The 24,969-nt window shown below is 37.1% G+C and overlaps 1 protein-coding gene across 5 annotated transcripts in view; it reads left to right on the top strand.

Moving 5' to 3' along the window:
* The window catches only part of LOC150077698 (alpha-tocopherol transfer protein-like), a 115,762-nt gene that overhangs the window by 31,830 nt on the left and 58,963 nt on the right, over positions 1-24,969 (top strand). For 3 of the 5 annotated variants that reach the window (XM_090385036.1, XM_090385034.1, XM_090385035.1), the window contains exons 4-6: positions 6,711-6,907; positions 7,416-7,526; positions 9,613-9,900. In XM_090385036.1, the coding sequence (XP_090241162.1) occupies positions 6,711-6,907; positions 7,416-7,526; positions 9,613-9,804 (500 nt within the window). In that variant the 3' untranslated portion in view covers positions 9,805-9,900. Of the gene's footprint in view, positions 1-6,710; positions 6,908-7,415; positions 7,527-9,612; positions 9,901-19,811; positions 19,914-24,969 lie in introns of those variants that run through there. The other 2 variants (XM_090385038.1, XM_090385037.1) reach the window with 2 other exon arrangements.

Here is a 24,969-nt window from a genome sequence, read left to right as displayed (position 1 = left end):
TCCTTAAGTTTTGCACACCAGTGTAAGACAAAGGAACTGGATGCAAAAAATAATTTGATATCATATTCTTGGATTTCAGGAAAGCTTTTAATACTGTTGCGCATGGAACACTAGTGTACTAATTTGTACACTAGTGTTCCATGCAGAGCAGTATGGTATAAAAGGCAAGTTGCTATAATGGATAAAAGGATGCGTGAGTGGGGGAAGACAGAGAGTGGCAATCAATGAACACTGCTCTTCGTGAGCTAATGTTATCAGTAGAATTCCACAATCTTCTGTGTTGCCCCATTGTTGTTTTGTATATTTATTAATGATATTGATGAAGGTATAACAGGCTTAATGTCCTAGTTTGCAGATGATACAAAGGTTGGCAGCATTGCTAGGCCGCTGTAGCCTAGTGGTCCGGCGCGCGGGTGCATAAGTAAACGTGCCTTGAGTGATCGGGATTCAAGCCCGTGACTACTGAATACAGTACTGTTTCTTGTATTCTATCTATCTTGTGAACTCCTCTGACCGTTTGGTCGTCCCGAAGTATAAATAGAAAATTTATTTTATTTTTTTATTGTTAATGTATGCTACTGCAATGGGATCTAGAAAAGTTGAGCAGATGGGTTGAGGAGTGGCAACTGAATTTTAACATGGAGAAATGCGAAGTACTGCATGTCGGTAGCAGTAACTCCAGAGATCCTTTCCAACTGTTTGGCACTAAACTCAGGGTGATAGAGAGTGAAAAAGACCTGGGCGTAACTGTGCCGACAGATATGAAGTTTTCTACAGTGCAGACAGGCTGCCACGGCAGGTCACGGGGTCTTGTCAATGATATACAGGAATTTTGCAAGCACGGATAAGGAGATGTTTATTCCCTTGTATAAAGCAATGGTCTGGCCACACTTTGAATACTGTATACAGGTCTGGAGGCCTCATTTTAGGAAGGATGTAGAGTTGCCAGAACGAGTACAGAGAAAGGGCAACAAGATTGGTGAGGAGAACGAAGGTGTCCTGTTACCAAGAAAGGCTTAAGTTCTGAAAATTGCAGCCTCTTGAAACTAGTCACCTGCAAGGTGATCTGATTGAGGTATATAAGGCAATTGTTTGAGCAGGATAAATGCAGAAGGGATACTTTCTCTTGCTCGGATTTCAAATCTGAGCAAGAGGAAGAACCCCTTCTGCATTTATCCTGCTCAAACAGATGTGCGGAAATTTGCCTTAGGCAGCGGGCAGTTGATTGGTGGAACAAACTTCCATGTGTTATTGTGGAAGCTAGTAGCCTAAATAAATTTAAGGAAGAACTTGACAAATTGTGAGGTGAATGGGTGGGTGAAATGGGAAGTTTTGTTGTTTTTTTTTAGCTGATGCTTTATAAGTTTGCTTTCTTGCATCAAACGATTGCAATATTACTAATTCTATTTTTTTTTATTTATATCTTTTCATTCCAAAGCTATTCTCATGTCGAAAGTCGAATGGTGATGGCTATCTGGAATTTTTATGTAAAACCCATCGCTTCGGTTAAATAACGACAGAAAGAGAGAGATCGGATTTTTAGAATTAACAGTCGATAAGGTGTGAAAATATACGGTACCTGTAAATTGTATTTACCCTTTTCAAGTTGAAAATCAGGACTGTGCTAGAGGGAATTCCTTTCGATTATTCATCGAATTATAATAACCTGCCGACGTGCGAAAATGCCTGTAAAATTTTCTTTTTGTTTAAGGGAGTTATTTGTATTGCATTGTATATTCATGTCGCTAGTTGGCTCTCAGACGTACGTATATCTCCACCTGCGTACTCTGTTGGCAAAAGATGCTCACTATTCTGACCCAAACAGTGTAAATGTGTAGTGTATTGTGAAGTCAGGTCACTTTTCCACCTCGAGGCAGCCACCACGTGGGTAAATGCAACCCGGCGCTCATCCCTGGCACGTAAAGCCCGACCTGGGCCTAATAAATCTGTCGGTGCAATCCAGCAGTAGTGCAAGGCTGGTGGGTGCTAGCAATCCCGCTCCCAGGCAGCCGAGAACTGGGAGCCAGCAAAAAAAAAAATAAATAAAATAAAATAAATAAATAAATAAAATAACCCAGACAGGGGAATGTAATTCCGCATCAGCAAACTTAGCTGATGCCAGCAAAAAAAAAAAAAAAAAAGAAAACTCAGTAGAGCTCTAATATGGTCAGGAAAGGACGCTACGTTGTTTCTATCCATTTAAAATTAAATATGTCTAAATTACCACTCTTATACCGCGTGGAGTTTTTTAATATATTTTATTTAGGTGTTACCTAAACTGATATACATTGAGTAACGTTTCAGGTATCTTGCTGATACCCATCATCAAACTTTGCTGTTCGCCGAATCCTCCTGCCGGACAACCAGACCTAAAAATGTTTGTAGGTCTGAATGTCCTGCAGGAGGATTCGGCCAGCAGCAAGATCTGATAGGTATCGACAAGATACCTGAAACGTTACTCAATGGATATTAATACACTGAGTAACGTATTGGCAATAAGTCATAAAATTGACTTATTGACAATTTTCATGACTTATTGCCAATTATTGGCAATAAGTCATAAAAATAGACAATGAAGGTTAACAGTCAATGAAGACAATCGACTTCTTTTCATTAACACCAATCTGGCAAACTTCTGTAAAGCCACGAAATTAACAACTGATTGTAAACAAATATATTCACAACCTCTTTGCAAATTTGGAATTACCTCCTTCAAGTTTTGTCTATATTCCTCATGCAAGGAACAATCATACAACACATGGTCCTAAGACTCAATCAAAGTACACCTGCAATATGGCTGATCTGCCAGACCAAATTTAAACAGTTTGAAGTTAAGGGATCCATGACCCGTCAATAAAGAGGAGGTTTCCCATTGATAAATAAAACCACTTGTTCAGTTTATTATCAACATTGTATAAAACATTAGGTAAAAATAGTCTAGTTACTTCACCTGTGGTATTTGAATTCCAACGTTCGTGCACATAAGTCAAGTAATCTCTTAAATATATTATTCTTTTCCTTTTTAATATTTCCAGTACAATCATAAGATAAACGCATAAACGATATTTGTCTACCTTTCCTTATAAAATAACAAAAACACCGAAATACAACATAGAGATCCAAGGGCAAAGCCCCTGCAATAACCTGCATAGCATTGGTAGATACCGTTTTACAAACTCTTAATATTGTCACTAATATAACTCTTTGAAGGGAAATTACTTTTTTCACAAAACTTAACATTTTCTATGCGTTTATACCAGATAGATGCAGCATAAGTAACAATAGCTAAAAAGATAGCTTTATGATATTCCCTGATAACTCGCTTTCCAAGCCTCCAATCCGACCTAGTAATACGAATTATAGAGACAGTAAACTTTTTTTTAACTTGGAACTCAATTAATCGAAGTGTGCAAAGAACTGTAATTTTTCATCTAAAAGTGCATCTAAATACTTCACCCTAGAAACCAAAAGTATCTATTTATTGTCAATTAGCAATCACGGCGGTCTGTCATAATTGAACTTCCCCTTCATTATCATCGTGACTGTTTCTTTTTCAGAAATTTTGAGCTTATGAAAAGCAGCCCATGTTTCAATGTTGTTCACTATAACTTGAAATCTGTCTCCTAGAACCTGCCTCGATATTCCAACTGTGCATAGCACTAAGTCGTCAGCATAAGCCCCTTTGCGGCAATGAGGTATGTGTGGTCAACCACTGATTAAGAACCAGTTTCCAGAACACAGGCTCACAATTGATGCCTGTGGGCAACCCCTGCTAATACCCCTGTTAAAAACAGAGTAATTTGCTTTTACCATAATTTTCCTTTCATTAAGATAACTTCTGATCGTTTTGTACAGCAAATAAATGACTTAATGAGCATAGAATACTCTTGTACCAAACCGTGTCGAAAGCTCCTTCAAAATCGATGAAGAGAGCTAAGACATACTTCTCAGTAGATTATTCACAAAAAGCAACCAAATTGTGCATTGCATCCTCAGCAGACAGATTTTCTTAAAACCATATTGATGTTCAAAAAGTATTTTCTGTTCATTAAATAAAGAATTGGACCTTCACAACAGTAGTCTCTCAAACAATTTTCCAAGATTTGCCAAGAGTGAAATCGGCCTATATGCTCTAGGATTGGTTAATGGTTTATCAGGTTTATGTAATAATTTTAATAATGCCATCTTCTAGTACCCAGGAAATACTCCTTGCAACAGACATTTATTATACATACAAAGCACGCTTTTTGGAAACATCTCAACAAACTTCAAAATACAATTATTTTCTACTAAATCTATTCTCGGCGATTTATTAATATTAATCTTGGCGCAGACAGCTAAAAGCTCACTTTCGTTAAATAAATCCATATTCATCATCATCAGCCATTTTCAATACACTGCAGGATGAAGGCCTCTCCAGCAACTTTCCAGTTCCTTCTGTTTTGAGCACTGGCCATCCATTTACTACCCACAAACTCATGAATTTCATCTTTCCATCTCCGCCGTTGTCTTCCAGGTTTTCTTCTAGCTCCTGTTGGGTACGATTCTGTTATTTTCTTATTCCATCTGTCATCATGTCTTCGAGCTATGTGTCCTGCCCAAGACCATTTTAGTTTAGTTTGGATAAGAATATCCTTTACTTGAGTTTTCTGCCTAATCCATGTGTTTCTCTTCTTATCTAACAGTCTGATTCCCAATATAATTCGTTCCATTCTTCGCTGTGTAGTTCTCAGCTTATCTTCCATTCTTTTGGTGAGTGCCCAAGTTTCACTTCCATAAGTCATGGTGGGGAGTATACATTGGTTCATTATTTTACGCTTCAGACAAACTGGGGTATTGCTCTTCAGTATGTGACTATATTTCCTGAATGCTATCCATCCAAAATGTATTCTTCTCTTGACTTCCAGCCATTTATCATTATTACAGCTAATAACTTGTCCCAGATAAGTATATGACTCCACCTTTGCTCCTTCAATCATTATTTCCCTTTCTGTGGCATACTTGTTCATCATTACTTTTGTTTTAGCCATATTCATCTTTAGTCCAAAATCCTTACTAACTCTGCATAACTGATTTAGATTTTCCTCTAATTCTTTAGGATCGTGGCTTATGACCACAATGTCATCTGCAAATCGTAAATGGTTTAGGTACTCTCCATTCGCATTGACTCTTTCTGCGACCAGTCTAATCTTCTGAAAGCTTCTTCAAGGGCAGCAGTAAACAGCTTCGGAGATATTGTGTCTCCTCGTCGAACTCCTTTCTCGATTTTAAATTTCCTACTGTTCTTGTCTAGTCTAATAAAGGATTTAGCACTCTCATATATTTTCTTCAAAATCATAATATATGGAGTATCTATGCCTTGTCTTTCCAGTGCCGGAAACATTGCTTTATGCAGTACGGAGTCAAATGCCTCTTCATAATCCACAAATGCCAGGCATAATGGTGTTTTATATTCATTTGCTTTCTCCATTAGCTGTGATATTACGTGAAGGTGATCCATAGTTGAGAGTCCTGTCCTAAAGCCAGCTTGCTCTTTCGGTTGATTCTCATCAAGGATTCTTTCTAATCTGTTAGTAATGACCCTTATGAACAACTTGTAGATATGGGATAACAAGCTAATTAGTCTATAATTTCCAATTTCTGATTTATCTCCTTTCTTATGCAGAAAAACTATGATTGCATTATTCCACTGCTTAGGCGTCACACCTTTTCTAATGCACTTTGTGATGTGCGTTGCTAGTTTTATCTGGAATCCATATTATCTGGACCTAAATAAGACCTGTTAACCTCCCATAATCTGCTTTGTTCATAGGTATCCGTAGAAGCCATCATCCAAAAACAAACTATCAGTTATTGTCTTGATGGTAGTATACCAATCATTAGTTTCAATATCATTAACTACCACAGTACTTAACACATTGTTACTATTTATTTTATTACGTGCCAGCCTAAACAGCATTCGCCAAGGTTCAGTGTTACCAACAGTATCAACTAATTCCTTCCGTGAATTTAATTAAGGGAGTTATTTGTGAACATCAACCGACGACACTTGTTAACGCTGGTATTTTTCAGATGTGAGAGAGAGCAGGAATATTATTCTCTGTCTCCATCCCCGCCCCTTGATGATTGGAGGAAAAAGTAAAACGAAGTGTAATTTTGCATAGAATGCACTAGAAATATGGTGGCTACTGGTTATAATCGAAAAATATTTACAACTAGCGTTAGCTATTTATAATTTATCATGTAAGTGTAACGCATAATCGGGCTCGTGGGCTGGAACTTGAAGAAACCGCAGTGAAATTGTTGATGAAATTTGGGGAAGATAATCATCCAATGAACTTTCGATAAAATAGTGGGAAACTGAATTTTAGGCAACAGTTCGGTTAAAAACACGTGGTGCAGCAACAACAGGAATTATCCTGCTTTCGAGGGACTGCAAACAAGATAGATATTTTATAACTACAACGCATTCCTCTTTCGTGCACGTTTCTTATTTTAATATATTAAATTTATTAAAATCCCTCTTGGCCTCACATTACTAGCTGGACGCTGAAATGCATTCAGAAGCTGGAATTTAACATCCTACTAAATGGTTTCTCCGAGTTCTCTTAATCACATCATAAAAGGCAAAAAATATTTTAAATTTCTTCGTTGTTTTCTTTATTAAATCTGGAGATCCGGCCGATTCTGTAATGAATTATATTTTTCAGGTACAGCTGACCCTGATGAAATCCCTTTCAAGGTATTTGATCGCGCAGCAGTGATAATATTGGAGTGGGGTATTTCCTTCGAACTCAGCCAGATCCAGGGTGGAGTTGTGATTTCAGACTGTCAAGGTATAACGTTATGGCATCTGCACCGCCACTTTAAACTTTACAACGCTTACACCTTTGCGAAATTAGGTCAGGTATGTAGATTTTGCTTAAATTTGGTAGTTATTTGAACAGGTATTATTGAAATTGTAATTTAATTTGTGAGATATTTTGACTAAGTAAACGTTCAAAGTTTATCTCAAACAGTCTGCTATTTATAACATAATGTGTGAATCACAATCAAAAGCTGTTATTGTGGGTTACTTTATACATGCTTTAATCCTACTGTGAGAGTTTCGTACTAGTAATGCGAACAGCTATATTGTAGTTAGTAAATTTAAGTCGCCACATTACGGGGGGGGTTGAATAAACTAAATATGTAAATCCAATTACATATTTAGTTTATTCAACACATTTTCGTTGAATAAACTAAAAACATTCTGTAAAGGTTTGGGCAGAACTTCGCACATTAACTTCATAAATAACAAGTCTACAACAGAAGTAAGAATCTGTCTACTTAATTTATGGAAAAGTGCATACAAACTTTTCAAAAATAAGAATCATTGAAAGGACTTCATTTACACAAATATGATATTCTTCCAGCTTTGCTTTCCTGGTCGGTTGAAGAAACTTCACGTCTTGAATGCTCCCATTTGGATGAAAGTTCTTTTCTATGGTGTTCGACCTTTCATTTCAGAGAAGATCTATAAAAGGGTAAGATTCGGTTTTAAGTTTGTTTGTTTTGTTCTTTTATTGTAGTAAGACACAAGAACATTTTCACTTTTAATAATCATCGCAGTAATATTAGTTAATAACTTTTGCTTTTAAAGGCATTTTTAGAGCTACCTTTAGAGCAGGCTTTCTGCATAAAGACAATAGAAATTTCTTTAATATTGAAAATATTACTTATTCATTTAAAGCACGCTAGCTTCAACCCAAAATAAGCGGGTTATTCGATTTGTCCTATTTTCTATTTTCTTAAAAGTCTATGATATAAATATATATACTGTAGTTGACTTTTTTGAATTAACTGTAGCGGTTCTATATACATTTTTAGATGTGACCTCCAGAGATATGCACAATGTTTCACGCGCGGTTTCGCGATTGTTTTAATACAAGGGAACATTGACATTCTTTCTGTCTCTTTGCAAAGATCTACTAATCATTGATAAAACAATAACTGCTTTTCTAGCCACTTCATTCCACTGCATGGTCGATTTCTTTATTTGTTTGTATCATAACACTTACGGCTTTTCCTCTGTCAGCTGCCTTTACCTCCTCCCCTCCTCCTAATGTTTTCCTTTCACGAAGTAGAATTCCTTTCTTTTCAAAGTGTTCCCTTATCGTGTCCTTAAATATAAACGCCATGATTTTCACAAAAGTAAAAAGACCAACTGACCGGATTAGATGGTAGTATCCCTTCACCTCTTTAGATTCTCCTTATATATTTCGAAGATAATAGAGTTCATTCAATTCAGTCCGGTATGAAACCTCGTGGTCTATTGATTATCTCAATGCCTTTACTAACGATTGCGCACACTACAGTTTTGTAGCAAACTGACTCCTGTTCTTTGGTTTTCACTGGTTCAAATGGACATTCAATCGCAAAGACGGAGCATACGTTGAGCGTGTGTTAATCGCAAAAGCAAATAAGGCTATGAGGAGTCAATATAATGTGTCTGTAATTGCATGTATTCGTGCTGAAAAAAGAAAAAAAAAAACAGATTCAGCGTGAGAAATCATGCAACGCTAGCCTGAGAATGACTAAACCAGTCGCATTGTGAAAAAAAAGAAAAAAAAAAAAAACATGCTTTTTTTTTTTTAACAATTTAAATCCTCCTGAAAACATGGTTTATTACTTTCGCTTCCCTAAAATCCATTCTCTTGATCCCGAAAGTATCGGAAGGTTGTTAACCACTGACCTACTGGTTATCTCTCTCATGAACAAGTGTACTAGATCATCATGATCTAGTACACTAGTTCATGATGATCTAGTACACTAGCTCATCATTGCAAATTCAATGAATACGCGTTCATAGTAGAACAATACGTTCGTTCAAAATAGTATGCGGGCGTCAAAGCAAATTTAAAGGAAAATATTCCGATTCGCAAGTACGAGTTAAATCAGAAATATCGCAAAATAACAACCTTTTTCGGGAAATAAGTAAGCTCATGACAAAGAAACGAACTAGACGTCCTTCACTCCAAGGTATCAGTGAAAAGACTTGCTTCGCAAATGAAATTATCTTATTCAAGTAGAAAAAGATTGCATTATTATTGCTGGCTTTGCTTCTTGATTCACTAGAGGAATTTTTGTATTTTGGACTGTTTTCTTCCCAGACGAACCTTGGCTCCATTTGAATAGTTACGCTGATAGTCAAAATAGCAGGATGTGGAATAATGAAAATCCTCCTGGTTTGGACATCATAAGGGGTGTCCTCCACTATGATAAAGAGAGCTCGCCCATTTATCATCTCGGACAAACAGTATTCAAGAAGAAGGTGGACTGTTATATTTATTACAGTTATTATTGTTATTTAATTTCATAATATGATATTAAAATAATACATTTTAATCACTGATATTTCGGTTGAGAAAATATTGAATAACCCTGTAGAAGCGAATCGACAAATTTTGTCCAGTGTGAAACTAGTACAGGATTACTAATTAAAACAGGATTTTCACATACAATATATGTTTATATGCTTTATAATGGCAACTTTAAATATGTTTATTCATAAATTCATTTTAGTAGTTCAAATAGTTTACATAAGTCTATATGAGTGAATTCTATTTTCAGATCGAATTCCACAATGACCTGGAATCTCTACACAAGCACATCTCTCCAGCTCTTCTCCCTTCCGAATATGGAGGCCATCTTGGCCCTGTCAACAAACTTTCAGCGTACGATAAAATGGTGGAGTGGTACCCGCAGTATGTTGAGAGCTTCAAATATGGTTACATCTCATCCCAAACAAAATGTAATGATTGATGTCATGTCCCACGTTGGTTACATCTGCCTAAGAAAGGGTTTCTGTGTTAAATATCAAAAGCAATTATTTTTGTTTTCCTCCTCTGTAAAAATATGTTCCCAACATTATATATAAATATTAAGTTTGAATAAAATGTGTCAATAACGAAGTTGAATATTTCTTTTTCTGTTCACACAGAAGAGTCTATTCCTTAGCGTCATCGGAGTACAAACAGAATATTTATACATACAATATATATATTTTTATTTCTGTTTACACACAAAAATAAAGTTTCTGTTCACCCTTTGGGACAGCCATATAAAGTCAAAGAAATTTTCAAGATAGAGACTACAAGAATTTATCATATTTTGTTGTATCACTGGAGATCCGTTGGCGGTTCCACCGGCTCACTCTGTGTCTTCAGAAACCTATTCTTTTCTTCTGATCTTCATTTCAGCAAAGATACAGCATCTTGAATTATAATCCCAAGAGAAATCGGGGTTGGTGGATTGATACACTTAATCAGGTTATGAGAACATGCATCTGGAGGAATTGGTGAAGTCGCTTTTGCTCCTTAGATTCTGTCAATGAAATACATACTGTGGAATAAAAACGTACATACTGTACGAGTATAACAAATGTATAACAAAGAACTATTAATGAAACAAATACTGTAAATCTCCCACTTGTTGCATAAATTGAAAACAGAATATTAACAAATGGTATTTGGATTCGTTTCTTCAACGTCTGCATTTAAAACCTTTTGCGATGCTGTTCCAAGAATGATATATGTGAAAACTGCTTCTGAGATGCCATTCAATAATTCACTTTAAAAGATAGTGTTGGAAGTGTCGAGTATTGAAAGTGGAAAGAACTGTCATATTAAGACCACCCGAGTTAACTTATGTGCCTAACGTCGCAAAATAATTATTTAAACTGTTTATTTCGATTTCTGTAGTAATGACAACCGTATATCATGGGGGTCTATGATTAAAGATGCCATTTAGGACTATCTTCACAAAAGCAGACTTGATTAGTTGTCAGCATTTGTTTGCAAAAGGGAGATCATGACTGACCAATCTGGTAAATTGCTACAATATAGTAATTAATCAATTAGAGGCAGATAACAATTCTGACATTACATAGGTTTTAGTAGCTTTTGCGTCTGTTCCTGATGGAGTGCTGCTATATAAACTGGAAGAAGTTGGAATTACTGGAAAGCTGGCTATAAAATAGGAGATAGGTGATGTTGCAAATGGTTATTTTTCAGTGAAAAAGAGCGAAATAACTGTGGTCCTACAAAGCTCAGTGTTGGACTGCACTGAGCCATTTGGGATCGCAGTTACTATTTCTAGGAGAGGTTACTATATTTAATTTTCGCAAATGACATTGACGAAGGTAACCAAGATACGTTGTGAAAGCTTGGAAATTTGCTTTAGAGCCAAGCAGTGTTGCTTTAAAAACATGTGGATCAATTGCTAAAAATTACAAAAACTGGAAACTAAAGTTTAATATCTCTAAATGTAACATTATCTAGACGGGGTAAAGTACTTCTGGAGTCACGATGAGCAAGAGGAAGATAAGCCAAAAGTGGTGCTCTCTTGGGTAGCAGGAATAGCTGCTCCTCACACTGGGTGGAAAAACCAGAGTTCGAATCCCGTCAATGAAGCTATGAATTTTTATGGGTCTTTTTCACAACGTGGCTGAGTTAGTCGGGCTTAGGCGAAAGTAGCATGTTTTGTTTTGTTTTGTTTTTTCCCTCCGAGAAACTCGGGTTTTTCTTCCAGAAAACAGCAACTCAACCAGAGGAGATCATGACTGCCCAGATTGGTCAGTCATGATCTCCCCTTTACATACAAATGCTGACAACTAATCAAGTCTGTTTTTGTGAAGATGGTCCTAAACGGCATCTTTAATCATAGACCCCCGTGACATTCGGTTGACATTACTACAGAAAACAAAATAAACAGTGTCAATAATTATTTGGCGACTTTAGGCACATAAGTTAACTCGGGTGGATTTAATATGACAGTTCTTTCCACTTTCAATACTCGACACTTCCAAAAGTATCTTTTAAAGTGAATTATTGAATGGCATCTCAGAAGCAGTTTTACAGACACGTTATATATATATTTTTAATAACGATACCATGGCCAGTTTGTTGAATTAAAGACAATCTGAAGGAACGAGGCTGCTGAAGGTCAGAGTGTAACAAGCAGAAAGGAAGCCTGCAAGAAACCTCTTTGAAGAAATCATGACCGAAGGGTACGAGAACGCAATGCAAACTAACATATGATTAGAGTGAAATTACGGATTCTTCAGAATGTAAGCTGAAATCGTCCTCTCGATATTCATTGTCTAGCAATTTACAAGAGATTTCCGCATTCCGATATACCATGTCGTTCAACCTTGACAATGTCCACAATCATAGTCCAATATGAACTAATTCGTTCCTTATTCTTTAGGGATCAGGTGCTTGACGGAATTATAAAACCTGTATTTCGAGAAATGTGTTCGATAGATGTGTATTTTATGTAATTTATTTCGTTATGACAACATCCTGATAATAGTAAATGACGTCGCTACAGAAAAAAAACATTATTTTCAACTTCCTTGGTGGATAATGACGTCAAATATTGCATCAACAATTTTCATTAATTTCATTGCTGGGACAAGATCCCATCGAGATAATTAATTTATTAAAAGATACAGAAGAATATTTGTTTTTATCATGAAATTAAATCGTTCTGATAACTGCGCGTGCAATTTGCTATTATTATGTGAAAATAAAGATTGTGCAGGGCTTGCAGGAAATAACTTTCCGGAAAAAAAATTAAATTATAGGCTGTCATACAAAGATTGCGATGATCGAAACAGAAATAAACTTTGCATTTAATATATGCATAACCATCCTTGATGCATTCAAATATTTGCCTTTTGTGACACTCTCCACAATAAAATATTCATGAAAAACATTTTGTTCTGTTAAATTTTGTTGTGTTTCGAGTAGTGTATTAGTCTGCGTATCCCCCAAGTAAGCAGTTTTCCGACCCATCTATTACTGCTTCGAATGCATCAGCAAATATTCTTGCACTTCTTCTATTTAAGTGTAATCCATCCCCATAGAAGCAGCCGCTCCTGTTAGGAAGCGCAAGCCACGCTGCAAAAAATTCTGCCTAATGATCCTTGCACAGTCTCTCGAGGGACGAACTGATTGGCAAGGCACTCAACGTATATTCTCCCCTACTTGTCTGGGCAGAATTGCAAGCAATTTCAAATTTAACCCGAACTCGTGACATGTTTTCAACCCTGCCTTGTACTGTATAGTTTTTGTTTTTCAGAGCTACGTGTTCCGTGGCTACGGAAATACAAAAATATAAGGTAAAAAAATTAACCGATGATTTGCAAGAGCCTCAGAGACCCCTTTCCAGAGTCCCAGGTTTCCACAGAATACCTTAAAAACAAATTCACGAATTCTCTAGATTACTGAGTTTTGTATGTTTTATATCAGTATTAACCTTTGAGGTGTAAAGAGATGGATAATAGTCCTTCGGAAAAATTAAACTTGCCAGTACTCACTACTTCCACGTGACTGAGTTTAGCTAGTCTCAGGGGAGGTTATCATCTTTTTTTCATCCAGAAAACAGAAAGTCAACCAGAGAACACATGCAATTTACAGACAGTATACACGGAGGAGTATGGCCTTAGTCGCTAACACTCCTAAAACCCTACGACAACATAGTCAGTATTTGGAATTGGAGCCATGAATATCATGATACCTTCTTAACACATCCTAATTCGTATTTTCCGAGTGGTTCGAGATCCACTAGGAAAATACGAATTATAAATGATTACATATACCCGTTTATGTGCTATGTCTGTAAATTGCGTGTGTTCTGTGGTCGATTTGCCTGTTTTGCTGGACGAAAAACCTCAGTTTCTGGGGGAAAAACCCTGCTATCAATGCCTGAGACCGACTAACTCAGCCACGGAGTGTAAAAAGCCCATTAAAGTTCCTCACCTCATCGACGGAATTGGAACCCGGGTCTTTTTCATCCGATGTGGGGAGGCGGTAGCGATACCAGTCCACTGTGCGTCAGTAGCCTTAGTAATTCTAGCCCAAACTGATCTTTTAGCATTAGTAGAGCCATACGATGCAAGAAAGCAAGCTTATGCAGCATCAACCAAAAAAAGCCCTTCCATTTCACCCCTCCATTCGTTCCAAATGCCTGTCCAGCTCAGCCTTAAATTTATTTACGCTATCAACTTCCACAATAAAAGATGGAAGCCTGTTTCACCAATAAACCACCCGCTGTCTAAAGGAAAATTTCGGCACATCTATTCTACAAGTGCCATTCCTCAATTTGAATCTACGCCCACTCAGGTTTTAATCTGAGCAAGAGGAAGAATCCCATCAGCATTCAGCTTGCTCAACCCATTCAAGGCCTTATACACCTCAATCAGATCACCTGGCAGGTGCGAGGTGATCTGATTGAGATGCATCGATTTTAGGACAATAGTCTGGTTGAAATTCGCCTTACGATGCTTACCCATGGATTTGTGCATCAAGAAGTGAAGAGCTGGGCCTAGTTCCGCCGACTGGTTCGATGTGACTGGGCAATCTGTTCCTGGTTTAAAACCAGACGCACGGGTTAGAAATCTTTCTCAATTTTAAACTGGCTCCAATGAGAGGAAATTGTTTGGGGGTTTTCCTCCTTTAGCGCTGGTTTAACATCGGCAAACGAAATTAGGCACAGGAATAGATAGTCCCATCACTGCAAGCTAGTGGGAAAAGCTAGGCCAGTTCTTCACTCATTTTCGCAAAGATCCATGGGTAAGCTTCATAAAGTAAATTACATCCTAAAAATCTTTCACGCAACCGCTTTTTTTCGATTTAAGGGTGAAGCGGTCATGTTCATTGGGTAATCGTACATTTATTTTATTCTCATCACGTTATTGTCTACACCAATTCTATTAAAATAACCTACACCTTTTTCGGCGACATGTTGCAACATCTCGTTGTAAAAGAATTAGTACAAGTAATTTCAGTTTTGATAGCGAAATACTACCGAATCTACAGAGTATAAACGAAATTGTGGCTCTGAGCTTGAGGAACAACTGAGTGAGCTGCACTTATCCTGAACTTTGTGTTGAGGTCCGGACCACTGCCACTCTAAATTCCATTGTCTTTCGTCACTAAGAGAGGGAGAGATGATCTGGCAGGGGATCCAATTAATATGCGATGGCCATAAGCAAATCATTCCACCACTGCTCCTAGAACTGGCTAGCGATTCCACTTCACAAAGCTCATGCAGAATGATTCACGGGGAATAGTGAAGTGTTTTGCTTTACCTTAGGTCATGTGTAATACACACAATTCACAGTACTAAAATACTAAGGAAAGTTTGCCGGATTTCTCTTAAACTTTGCAATACTTGCATGACCCAAGGATTAATTTTTTCCAACACATGCTACTCACAAGAGCTGCTAGATTTAGATAACTGTGTACACTGCATTTGCAAAATATCTGATAAATCGCCTCAGATCAGGGTCAGCGAAACAATAATCCATCCCCCCCCCCCTTCTGTGAGACGGAGATATGGCTAGCTGTAGCTCCTCACCCTTACGGTAGCACAGTTTGTATAATCGCCGTCCTCACCACACTGAGTGCCCTCGTGGGTAGCACAGTTGGTAAGATCGCCGTTCTCCCACACCGGGTGGAAAAGAACTGAGTTCGAATCTCGTCGACGAAGGGAGGAATTGTTATAGGTCTTTCCAACACGTCGCTGAGACATTCGGTCTCAGGCGAGAGTAGCATGGTTTTTTCTACCCGTAACTATGGCATTTCCTTCAGCAAACAGAAAATTGACCTCAGAATACATGAAATTTAGGGACAATAAGTATAACATCACCTCAGTTGCGGATACTCCTAAAAAAAATCCCAAACCCAACCCACTGAGTCGAAGAGACCTTGAGTTAGAAACCCTTCAATGACGCAAGGAATTTTTATCGGCTGTTTTCAGAATGCGGATGAGTAAGTCGGTGTCAGACAAAGGTAGCATGAATTTCTCTTGGAAACTCGTGTTTTCCGTTCAGTATATAGGAAAATCGACCACAGAACACAAAATTTATAGGCATAATGTATAATGTATTATACTGAGCGCCATGTTATAAATGGTTGATGTCCCTAAAACCTTAAAACAACAACAAAAACAATAATCCGTGCCCTCGTGGGTAGCACTGTTAGAGCAATCACCGTCCTCCACACACCGGGTGGAAAACACCCGAGTTCGAATCCCATCGACGAAGGGAGGAATTTTTATGGGTCTTTTTCACAATGTGGCTGAGGTAGTTGGTCTTAGGCTCGGGTAGAAATCTGTCCTCAGAACTCACAATTTACAGACACATACACGGAATAATTGGCCTTATTGACCGATGTTCCTAAAACCCAATAACAACAACAATAATCTGCAGATCCCTCCCCCATCAAACCAGTGTGCCCTTCGGTGTGTTAAAAATTTAAGTGTGCATGTCACATGCCCTTGTATTAACTCTTAAACCACTTAAACTCTTTACTCTTAACAGTTAAATTCTCATCTCATCTCCTCACCAAGAAAGAGGGATCCTTCTGGGCAAATGTGTCTGGAAGATTCTAGTGACTCATCTAGGGATAACTGCATAGTTATGCCCTTTTCAAGAGCACCTTCACCTGTCAGACCCTTTTAGCCGTCAATCAATGCCATCGCGCAAACAGGGGACGGATGTCGACCTCAAGAAGTTTGGCCAGACTCCATTATACCGGAAATGAATACTCTTCAATGGTTGTCCAACACAATCACAGGCATAAATCGTGACCCGATGACTTACATTCTCACTTTTTCTTTTGTTTTTGCATATCAATTTGTTGTATGATAGTTTTATTTTTAATCTATTATATTTTTAATTAATATTTTATGCCGAAAATGTTATTACACGTACTAAAAGTAATATAATATTTTAACCGATGTATAATGTTTAATATTGTTACACTTAAAACATAAACTGGAAGGCGAAATGGCAGCCTTTCCTTATAAACCAAAATACTATTTCGTAATTACCTACAATTTCCCGCAATTATAGAGGTGTCCCACCCATTTTGGTATTATGGTGTAGTCGAAGAACTCATAAATCAGATTATCAGATTTATGATTTATCTTCAACTGTAACTGACCTTTATCTTTACACACCATATCTTTTCAGAAACACTACACTTAAAAATTATGTTAGTAAATATCATTCGCTTACGCCTTCTTTTACAACATCGATATTTAACATCTACTTGATTTCTGAACATGTAATTTTAATTGTAATAGTGTTTGTTCCTCCTGTTTGGCTTATTCATTCTTCCATTAAAACTAACGAAGTAGAATTTATTAGAACACAATCGATCAGTTAGGACCATCAAGGACGATAATCACATAATAAATTAAAAATTTTATTTAATTCATTTATTATTCAATTATTCGAAAAACTAATTGAATTCTTTTCGGAAATTTATTCTTTGCAAATATTTTGCATTCTTTTTTGTCGCATTTTATTTTAAAATTATCTGTCATGAAAGCATGATCCTCCAAACTACTTCAGCTCATTTGTATAAAGAACTATGGTAAGGAATATCTTTTTTTTTTTAAATTTATTGAATAAAATATTATCACACTAGCAGTTTGCAAGTTAGGCAATTGTAACACATAATCAAGTCCACCAATAATGAAGCTAGTGAGAGTGGTATTGTTCAGATAATATTTGAAAGCCATTGTGCACAAGGGAAATAAAAACTAGAATCTATTTCCGTTGTGACGTCATCACAATGAAACTTTAATTATAAAAACCCCCACCAGCCTGAGGATTTCAGAATTTACTGGATTTCAGAACTGCTTGGGCTCTTTTTGGTGAAAGCTGAGTTCCCTTACATTTTGAACTTCTGGATTTTAATCTGCTCCAATTTCACTTTATGTGTGTGGTCGTAGCAGTTTAAAAGGATAATCAGTTCATTCGTGCTACGAATTAGAGTGGATGCATTTCGTTGATACTGCGTGCGAAGGGACAGGTGATCTGAATGAACATACCATTTAGGAGAGGAGAGGTGAGGGGTATGATTTGTAAATTCACTTATCGTGGATAATATTTCCATACTGTTGCGATGCTGGTTTTGGATTTTTCAGCAACCAACTGCAGATGTTGCCACAAAAATAAAGTTGCGAGATACAGGCTTTATTAGAGTGGTAACTGGAACATTTTCCATTTGCTGCAGTTGGTGTGGATCATTCACTGTACACACGTGGCCGTATGTTATATACGGAATATTGTCGCCATACTATTGTACTCGATTTCGATATTGTCGATTTCCGGGGAAAGCAGTATGATTTTCCGAAAGATATTTGAATGGTATAAACATATGGAGGAGAGGTGCGGCGAGGGACCATATGTTTATTTGGGAGTGTATGTTTATTTTGCATTCCAAAAAGGAGAGAAAAATACTTATGAGACCAGAATGTTTGCGCGCACATGTAAATACAGAACCGGACATCGTGCTTATCAGATTAATGCTGTAATGTGTCTTAAGTAGGACGACTTCTGAAGGTGGTTAAACTCTGCCTTATTTGAATGAGCAACCGCTCGCGAATTTCATTCATGCGAATTCGGATGAAAATTATTGAAATCGTGCCAACGTGTGAGATTGATGTGTCTCACCTGGTGGCACATCAATCTTATATGTTTTATTCAACTAGAAGTTTGGAACACATTAAAGGATTTGTTAAAAATATGAAGGTGGAATGTTTATTTTATGTTAATGAACAATTGGAAAAATTGTTTGATGAACTAAAAAATTCCTGAGACCTGATGGAGTTTGTGTGTGTTTCTGCTTGGAGTGAAGCCCTCAAGTTTGCAGGAATTTCACAGTTCATCAAACATTAGCTTTTCCAAGTTATCATTTACATAAAATATACCTTCCACTGGTTTTTCTGGGATTCTTAGACGTCCAGTTAGTTTATTTGATATTCATTCTAGCTATGGATTTGCAATTGGCAAAATGGCAGCTTTTGACTTGGATGATCCCATAGCCATTGTTTCTCCAAGTGGAGTAGGATTTGATATAAACATCTGCAAACTAATTTAATGGAAAAATATGTTTCTCTTGAAGGAACATTTAGCACAAAAGTATATAGAACTCTCTGAAATGTTGTTTCCGGTCACTTAGCTACCAGGAAGCAGAGATTACCAGGATAGTTGCTTCTCAGTAACCCGTCTAAGCCTCCTGGTTGGTAGTGAGTTCGATCTTCGGTCATTACCAACTTAGCTCGCTACCAAGATAGTGATCTAGATACTTCTTACTGGTAGCGAGGCAGCAAATACCACCCCCTCCCCCTCCACACACACAAAAGAATAAACTAGAGGTGTTGTCAGCATCAGAGAGTACAGTAATTATTCAGAGCCAGGATACGTGTTCTAGAAGGTTTTCTGGCTAGGAACCAACAAAAAAAATATTTTTATATTTAATGTTAAATTTGAATTCTTAATGTAATTTTTACGTATAATTTTGTTTTGATATAGGAGTGGTTAGGTTCACAGGAGCAGAAAAGCATAATATAAATGCTATTAGCATCCTAATTTAATTTAATACTGGCATTCCCCACATTGGGTTCACTTCTTGAGTAACTCTTTTGTATGATGTAAATTAAAAAGAAAAAAAAAAAAAAAGAGATTCTGCTGTTCCGATTCTGGAACAGCAGAATCTCCTTCATCTGTAACAGAATAGACACAGAAATGCAATTGATGTTTCGATTGTGAACTCAAATCACGACGAGAAATTCCTGTAACACGATGTCCTTGGTGGCTATGCCGTGCACGCAGTTTAAATATGAGATAGCTAATGATTTGGACAGGTATCCTATTGGACAAGGATAGCAGTTTAGGATCAGCGTCAGCGCTCTTTGATTTACTAATTAATACTCGCAGTTTTTGATTAGTGATCGAATAAACAGTGTTTACTACCAGTGGAGTACTCCTAAATAAAGGGCCTTTTTTATTGAACATCTACGAATTTATTGTTTTGACATTTTACCTGCCTTCCTAGTACGAAACTGCCAAAGTAAGTGTCAGAGCGAATGTTTTTCCTAATTACCCATTTTTAAAATTCGGTATTTTAAATAAAATTAATAAATTTAATACTATATCTAATTAATCATTTGGAAAATTTTAAAGATGCGATCGAAATAATAAATAAAATTAATAAAAATTATATTTATTATTTCCAATGAAGTAGATGGGGTAGTTATCATTGTATAATTCCTAAAGGAATGAAAATATTGGCTTTGTGAGAGAAGCCCCTCAAAAGAGAATCTCTCTCTCTCTCTCTCTCTCTCTCTCTCAAGGCTATCGTTTCGTCGAAGATGTAATCTACACTGCTCAGTCACTTTATTAGGAGCGTTAAATAATGACGTTTTAGACCATCATTGGTCGCAATCATTATTCGGTTACGACGTGGGATAGAGTGAACGAGGTGTTGCAAAGTAATTGGAGGGATATCTTGTCACATGAAACATTCATGTAACAAAATGGTCTTACTTCCTGATATAGGAAAATAACTGTGCTCGCGATCACGCCTTCCAGTTATTCGCGGAGATGATCAGTGGAATTGAGATCAGCGAATTGGGATGGCCAAGGCAGATAAAAATCTTTATTGCAATAAAAGCAATAAAGCAATTTGAATTATTATACTTATGTATAATAATTCAAATTGATACATTGCAATATTGCCCTTCACGCCACAAGGCAAGGGGATAAGAGCAAAAATACAATAGAGTGTCATCGAAAAAGGTGTCTGTGATTTCTCTTTTCACTGCCCAACATGATTTTTACCTGCGTCAAATCAATGGTTGTTTCTGGTCACGTTTTTTGTATATAATTTAAAATCAATCATAAAAATTTCCTATCACGTCTCAGTTTTAAGATATAGAGAGATAACTGGATTCTGTACAAAGATATTACTGTTTGAAATACAATTTTTAAACTTATTAACTTTTGGTTGGTTTTGTTTATTGGGCTAAAAGTTAAGCAAGTACATCATTACTGTTCTTGCTATATAGTATAATTTCGTTTTGATCCACTTTTCTTTACCGTGTGGCACTGGCCTAATTGCTGAAGGTATAATTGGATATTTGATGGAGTGTTGGCTCTTTTTGGAAATGTCTTTTATTTTTTTCATTCAGAAATAGCAGTCGTCGAAATGATTATTGGGTCAGCACCACACCATAGGGACGGCAAAAGGTAATGCTCTTAGCTTGCGATATGACCATACCATTCAACTGTTCAATATATGGCGTATGATAAACTACTCTACAAGAATTCATCTTCTGTTCAAATTTACCAATTGTTTTACTGTTTTTAGGTTAATGCATTGATAAAATGGAGAAGACAAAGCACAGAACTTGCGTCAATCACCCAGCAACTTCTGCTATGTTTGTGGAGACTTAACCTCAAAAACTCAGAGGAAGAAAATATACAATGTCACAAAAGTTGCATATTCATTGTACTTCGACTGCAAGATCGGGGACCAGGAAAAAATTGGGCTCCACATATCTGTCGTATTACTTGTTCAACGAACGTAAGGCTGTGGTCATATCGCAAGCTGAGAGCATTACCTTTGCCGTCCCTATGGTGTGTTGTTGCTGAGCCAAGAATCATTTCGACGACTGCTAGTTCTGAATGAAAAAATTAAAAGGCATTTCCAACACTGACTACGTCAAATATCCAAATATTTCATCGGCAATTAGGCCAGTGCCACACGATGAAAAACTGCCAGTACCTGTACCATCAAAATATTGGGGTATCGGAAGTACTGATGAAGATAGAGAAGAAATCGTTTTACCAGATGTCGCGGAACCATGTACGTCACCTGATTTGGACTAAATGGCCCCCCACAACATTGAACAAGAAGAATTAAGGAAATTGATCAGAGACTTGGGCTCACCCAAAAAGAAGGCTGATCAAGTCGCTTCAACCATACAATATACAAAGAAGATACTGGCGGAAACAAATAATTTCATATAGTACTATAAAACAGGCAACGTTCTTTGCACTGTACGGAAGTAGTTCGTCATTATTCACTCTCATTCTGAAAATTTAATATCCCTCTTCATTTAGATGGCATTGTTGGATTGCTGCATTAAGACGAGTTTCGAGAAGAAGGGACAGGGAAATACAATTTAAGGATGTGACGTCTATCTTCCCTGTCACAAGCGAAATTAAGGTCAGAATCCAAGGACTGGGCACGTGAAAGTAGCTGAAAAGGCAGGAACCGGAACCTATCAGATAAGTGGAGACGGATCAGATGTGAGCGTTAGAGTCGCTCTGAAGGAAGGCTCTTCAAGAGCACAGGTGCCAGAATGATTGTACCGAAATCTCGGCAATGATCATTTTGATGGTCTTCATAAGACATTTCAACCTAATGAGCGTGGGGAACCTATGTATTTGAATCAAACTGACCATTTCAATTATCCTTAGCCGTGGGAGAAGTTTGTTTCTTTATGGCCCATCTTATAAGAACCAAAATTCAGCAAGAAAAAGAGACTTGATTGTGCTAGGAGCAGCGGATGTCCATACCTCTGCAATATATTAAAGGGGAGCGCATACTGTGGTTTCTATGTATTTTCTAGTAGTTGGGACTTCATTAATATAATGTAAATTCTGTTTGGCAACCCATCGGAGCTTAGGATCAAAAACAACCTTGAGATTAGTATGTTTATTGATAATGGGAATAGAAGAATTACACAGAATTGTCTGATTATGAGGCGTTTTCTTTAAAGAGAATATCATAAATTTATATTTTTCTGGGTTTATTTTCAATCCGAACTGGTTGAGGTAGTTTTCAGTTTCCATGAATTATTATTGATATTGTTATTACGAGAGAAGATTATCGTATGGAGAAATAAATGTGAGGAGCTTCCTATAATCAGCATAATATAAAGTACAGTATCCATGCCAGGAATCAACAAGTGGGGAGATAAATGCTGTTAACAAGAGCCTAGAAAAGACACCACCCTGTGACACGCCCGATGAGATACTTCGCTCGTATGTGTGGCCACGCACAGTAAGCGGGATTATTCTGTTTTGAAAGAGTCGAGGAACGGTAGAATGTTTCCCTTGATCTGATAGTGGTCTGAAAGTAGCTTCAGCATTTCAGGAACGTTTATAGAGTCGAAAACTGCTTTAAAGTTACTGCTACCTTTGTTTGAGATTCAAACGCAGAGAGGATAGAGCTGGTGATGGCTAAGAGGTTAGTCAAAGTGGATCTATGAGGAAGGGAGTAATGGATTTGAGGAGTAGCTTCTCAAGGAGTTTTAGAAAACTTGTGGCATTGGAGATTGGCTGGTAATGCTTAAGAATTCTAGGAGATTGAATTTCGGGTACAGATTTCACAAGGTAGATGTTCCATTGATGGGGAAAGAAATGAACTGACAAAAACACTATTAAAAATAGAAGGGTATCCAAAATATATGGGCTAAGATATTAGATAATTAATTGGGGGATTAAATCCGCACCTACCATAGCAGCAGCTAGTGTAGAATTAATGGCAACGCAGCAATAAGCTGTTCCTAGAAGATTGATATAATATAAGAAAGTCTCCTTGATCCCTTATAATTTGATTATCAAGGTTGTATGACAGTGCTTCACGTCACTTCTTCAAAGAATTCATTAAAAGCTAGCGAAGACAATTTGCTTTTATGATGAGATTAAAATGTTCTGAGAATTGAATGTGCATGTTTGCTATGTTTAAAGTATTATGTGAAAATAAAGATTGTGCAGCGCTAGCAGGAAATAACGTTCTAATAAAAATGAAATTATAGGCCAGCACTCAAAGATTCCTATGATCGAAACAGAAATAAACTTTGTATTTAATTTGCGATAACCATTATTAATGTATTAAAATACTTACCTTCGGTGACACTCTGCATAATAAAATATTCGTGAAAAACATTTTGTTCTGTTAAATGTTTCGAGCAGTGTATTAATCTGCGTATCCCCCAAGCTAGCAGTCTTCAGACAACCTAACACTGCCTCGATCGCATCAGCAAATATTCGTAGACCCTTTTTTTTAAATGTATCCCATCCCTGTAGAAGCAGTCTCTCCTGTTAGCAAAGCACAGACCAGGCTGAGAATTATTCTATCCCATTAGCCCTACACAATCTCTCCAGGGACAAATTGATTGGCACGGCTCTCATCATATACTCCCTCCTAATTTGATTTGTGACTCCACTCAATCCTACCACGTCTGGGCAGAATTGCTGACATTTTCAAATTTAACCTTAACTTGTGACCTTTTTTTCAACTTTGTCATGTAATTTTAAGTAAATCTGCAAATCCCCTACTCTTAATGGCATTAATGCCCATTTGTACCATAATAATTCTGTTTATGCCCTTAAAAGTTGATATCTGCTCTACAAGGTAATCGACATTTGCCTCTGGCAGACATAACTTGGTCCGGTTACACCTATCGTTTTTGTTTTTCAGATCTACGTGTTCCGTGGATCATAATATCTTTAAAAACAGTAATAGTTAATTATCAAAAAAACAGCCATATATGCCTAGAAATGTAATACAAAAACAGTAACCGATGATTTGCAAAAGCCTCAGAGATCCAGATCCTCTTCCAGAGTCCCAGGATTCCCCAGAACATCGTTAAAATCACTTCACTACACTACTAAGTTTTGGATATTTTATATCGGTATTAACCTTTGAGGTGTAAAAGCGGTGGATAATAATCCTCCAGCACAATTAAAACGGTTGCCAGTACTTCAGCATGGCTGAAGTTAGAAGGCTTCATGCGAGGGCAGCATGGTTTTTCTACAGTATACTCTGGTTTTTCATCAATCAAACAAAAATCGACCCAAGGAAAGTATTTTATCGACAGTATACGTGGAGCAGTATGGTCGTAGTTGCAAACATTCCTAAAACCTTACGACAACATACTCAGTACTTGCAATTGCAGGCATGAATATCTCGATACTTTCTTAACACATCCTAATTCGTATTATCTGAGTGGTCCCAGATTTACTGTGGGTCGGTTGTCTTAGTAATTCTGGCCCAAAATGATAATGTAGGACCAATATTCTAAGTGAATTTCAACCAACAGGCTGGTTGGAAT

Source organism: Mastigoproctus giganteus, chromosome 11, assembly GCF_048544385.1.
Source record: "Mastigoproctus giganteus isolate SK-2022 chromosome 11, ASM4854438v1, whole genome shotgun sequence".
In the NCBI taxonomy this organism is placed as follows: Eukaryota; Metazoa; Arthropoda; class Arachnida; order Uropygi; family Thelyphonidae; genus Mastigoproctus; species Mastigoproctus giganteus.
Note: the sequence above shows the minus strand (reverse complement) of the source record. Positions and strands in the feature narration are given on the sequence as shown.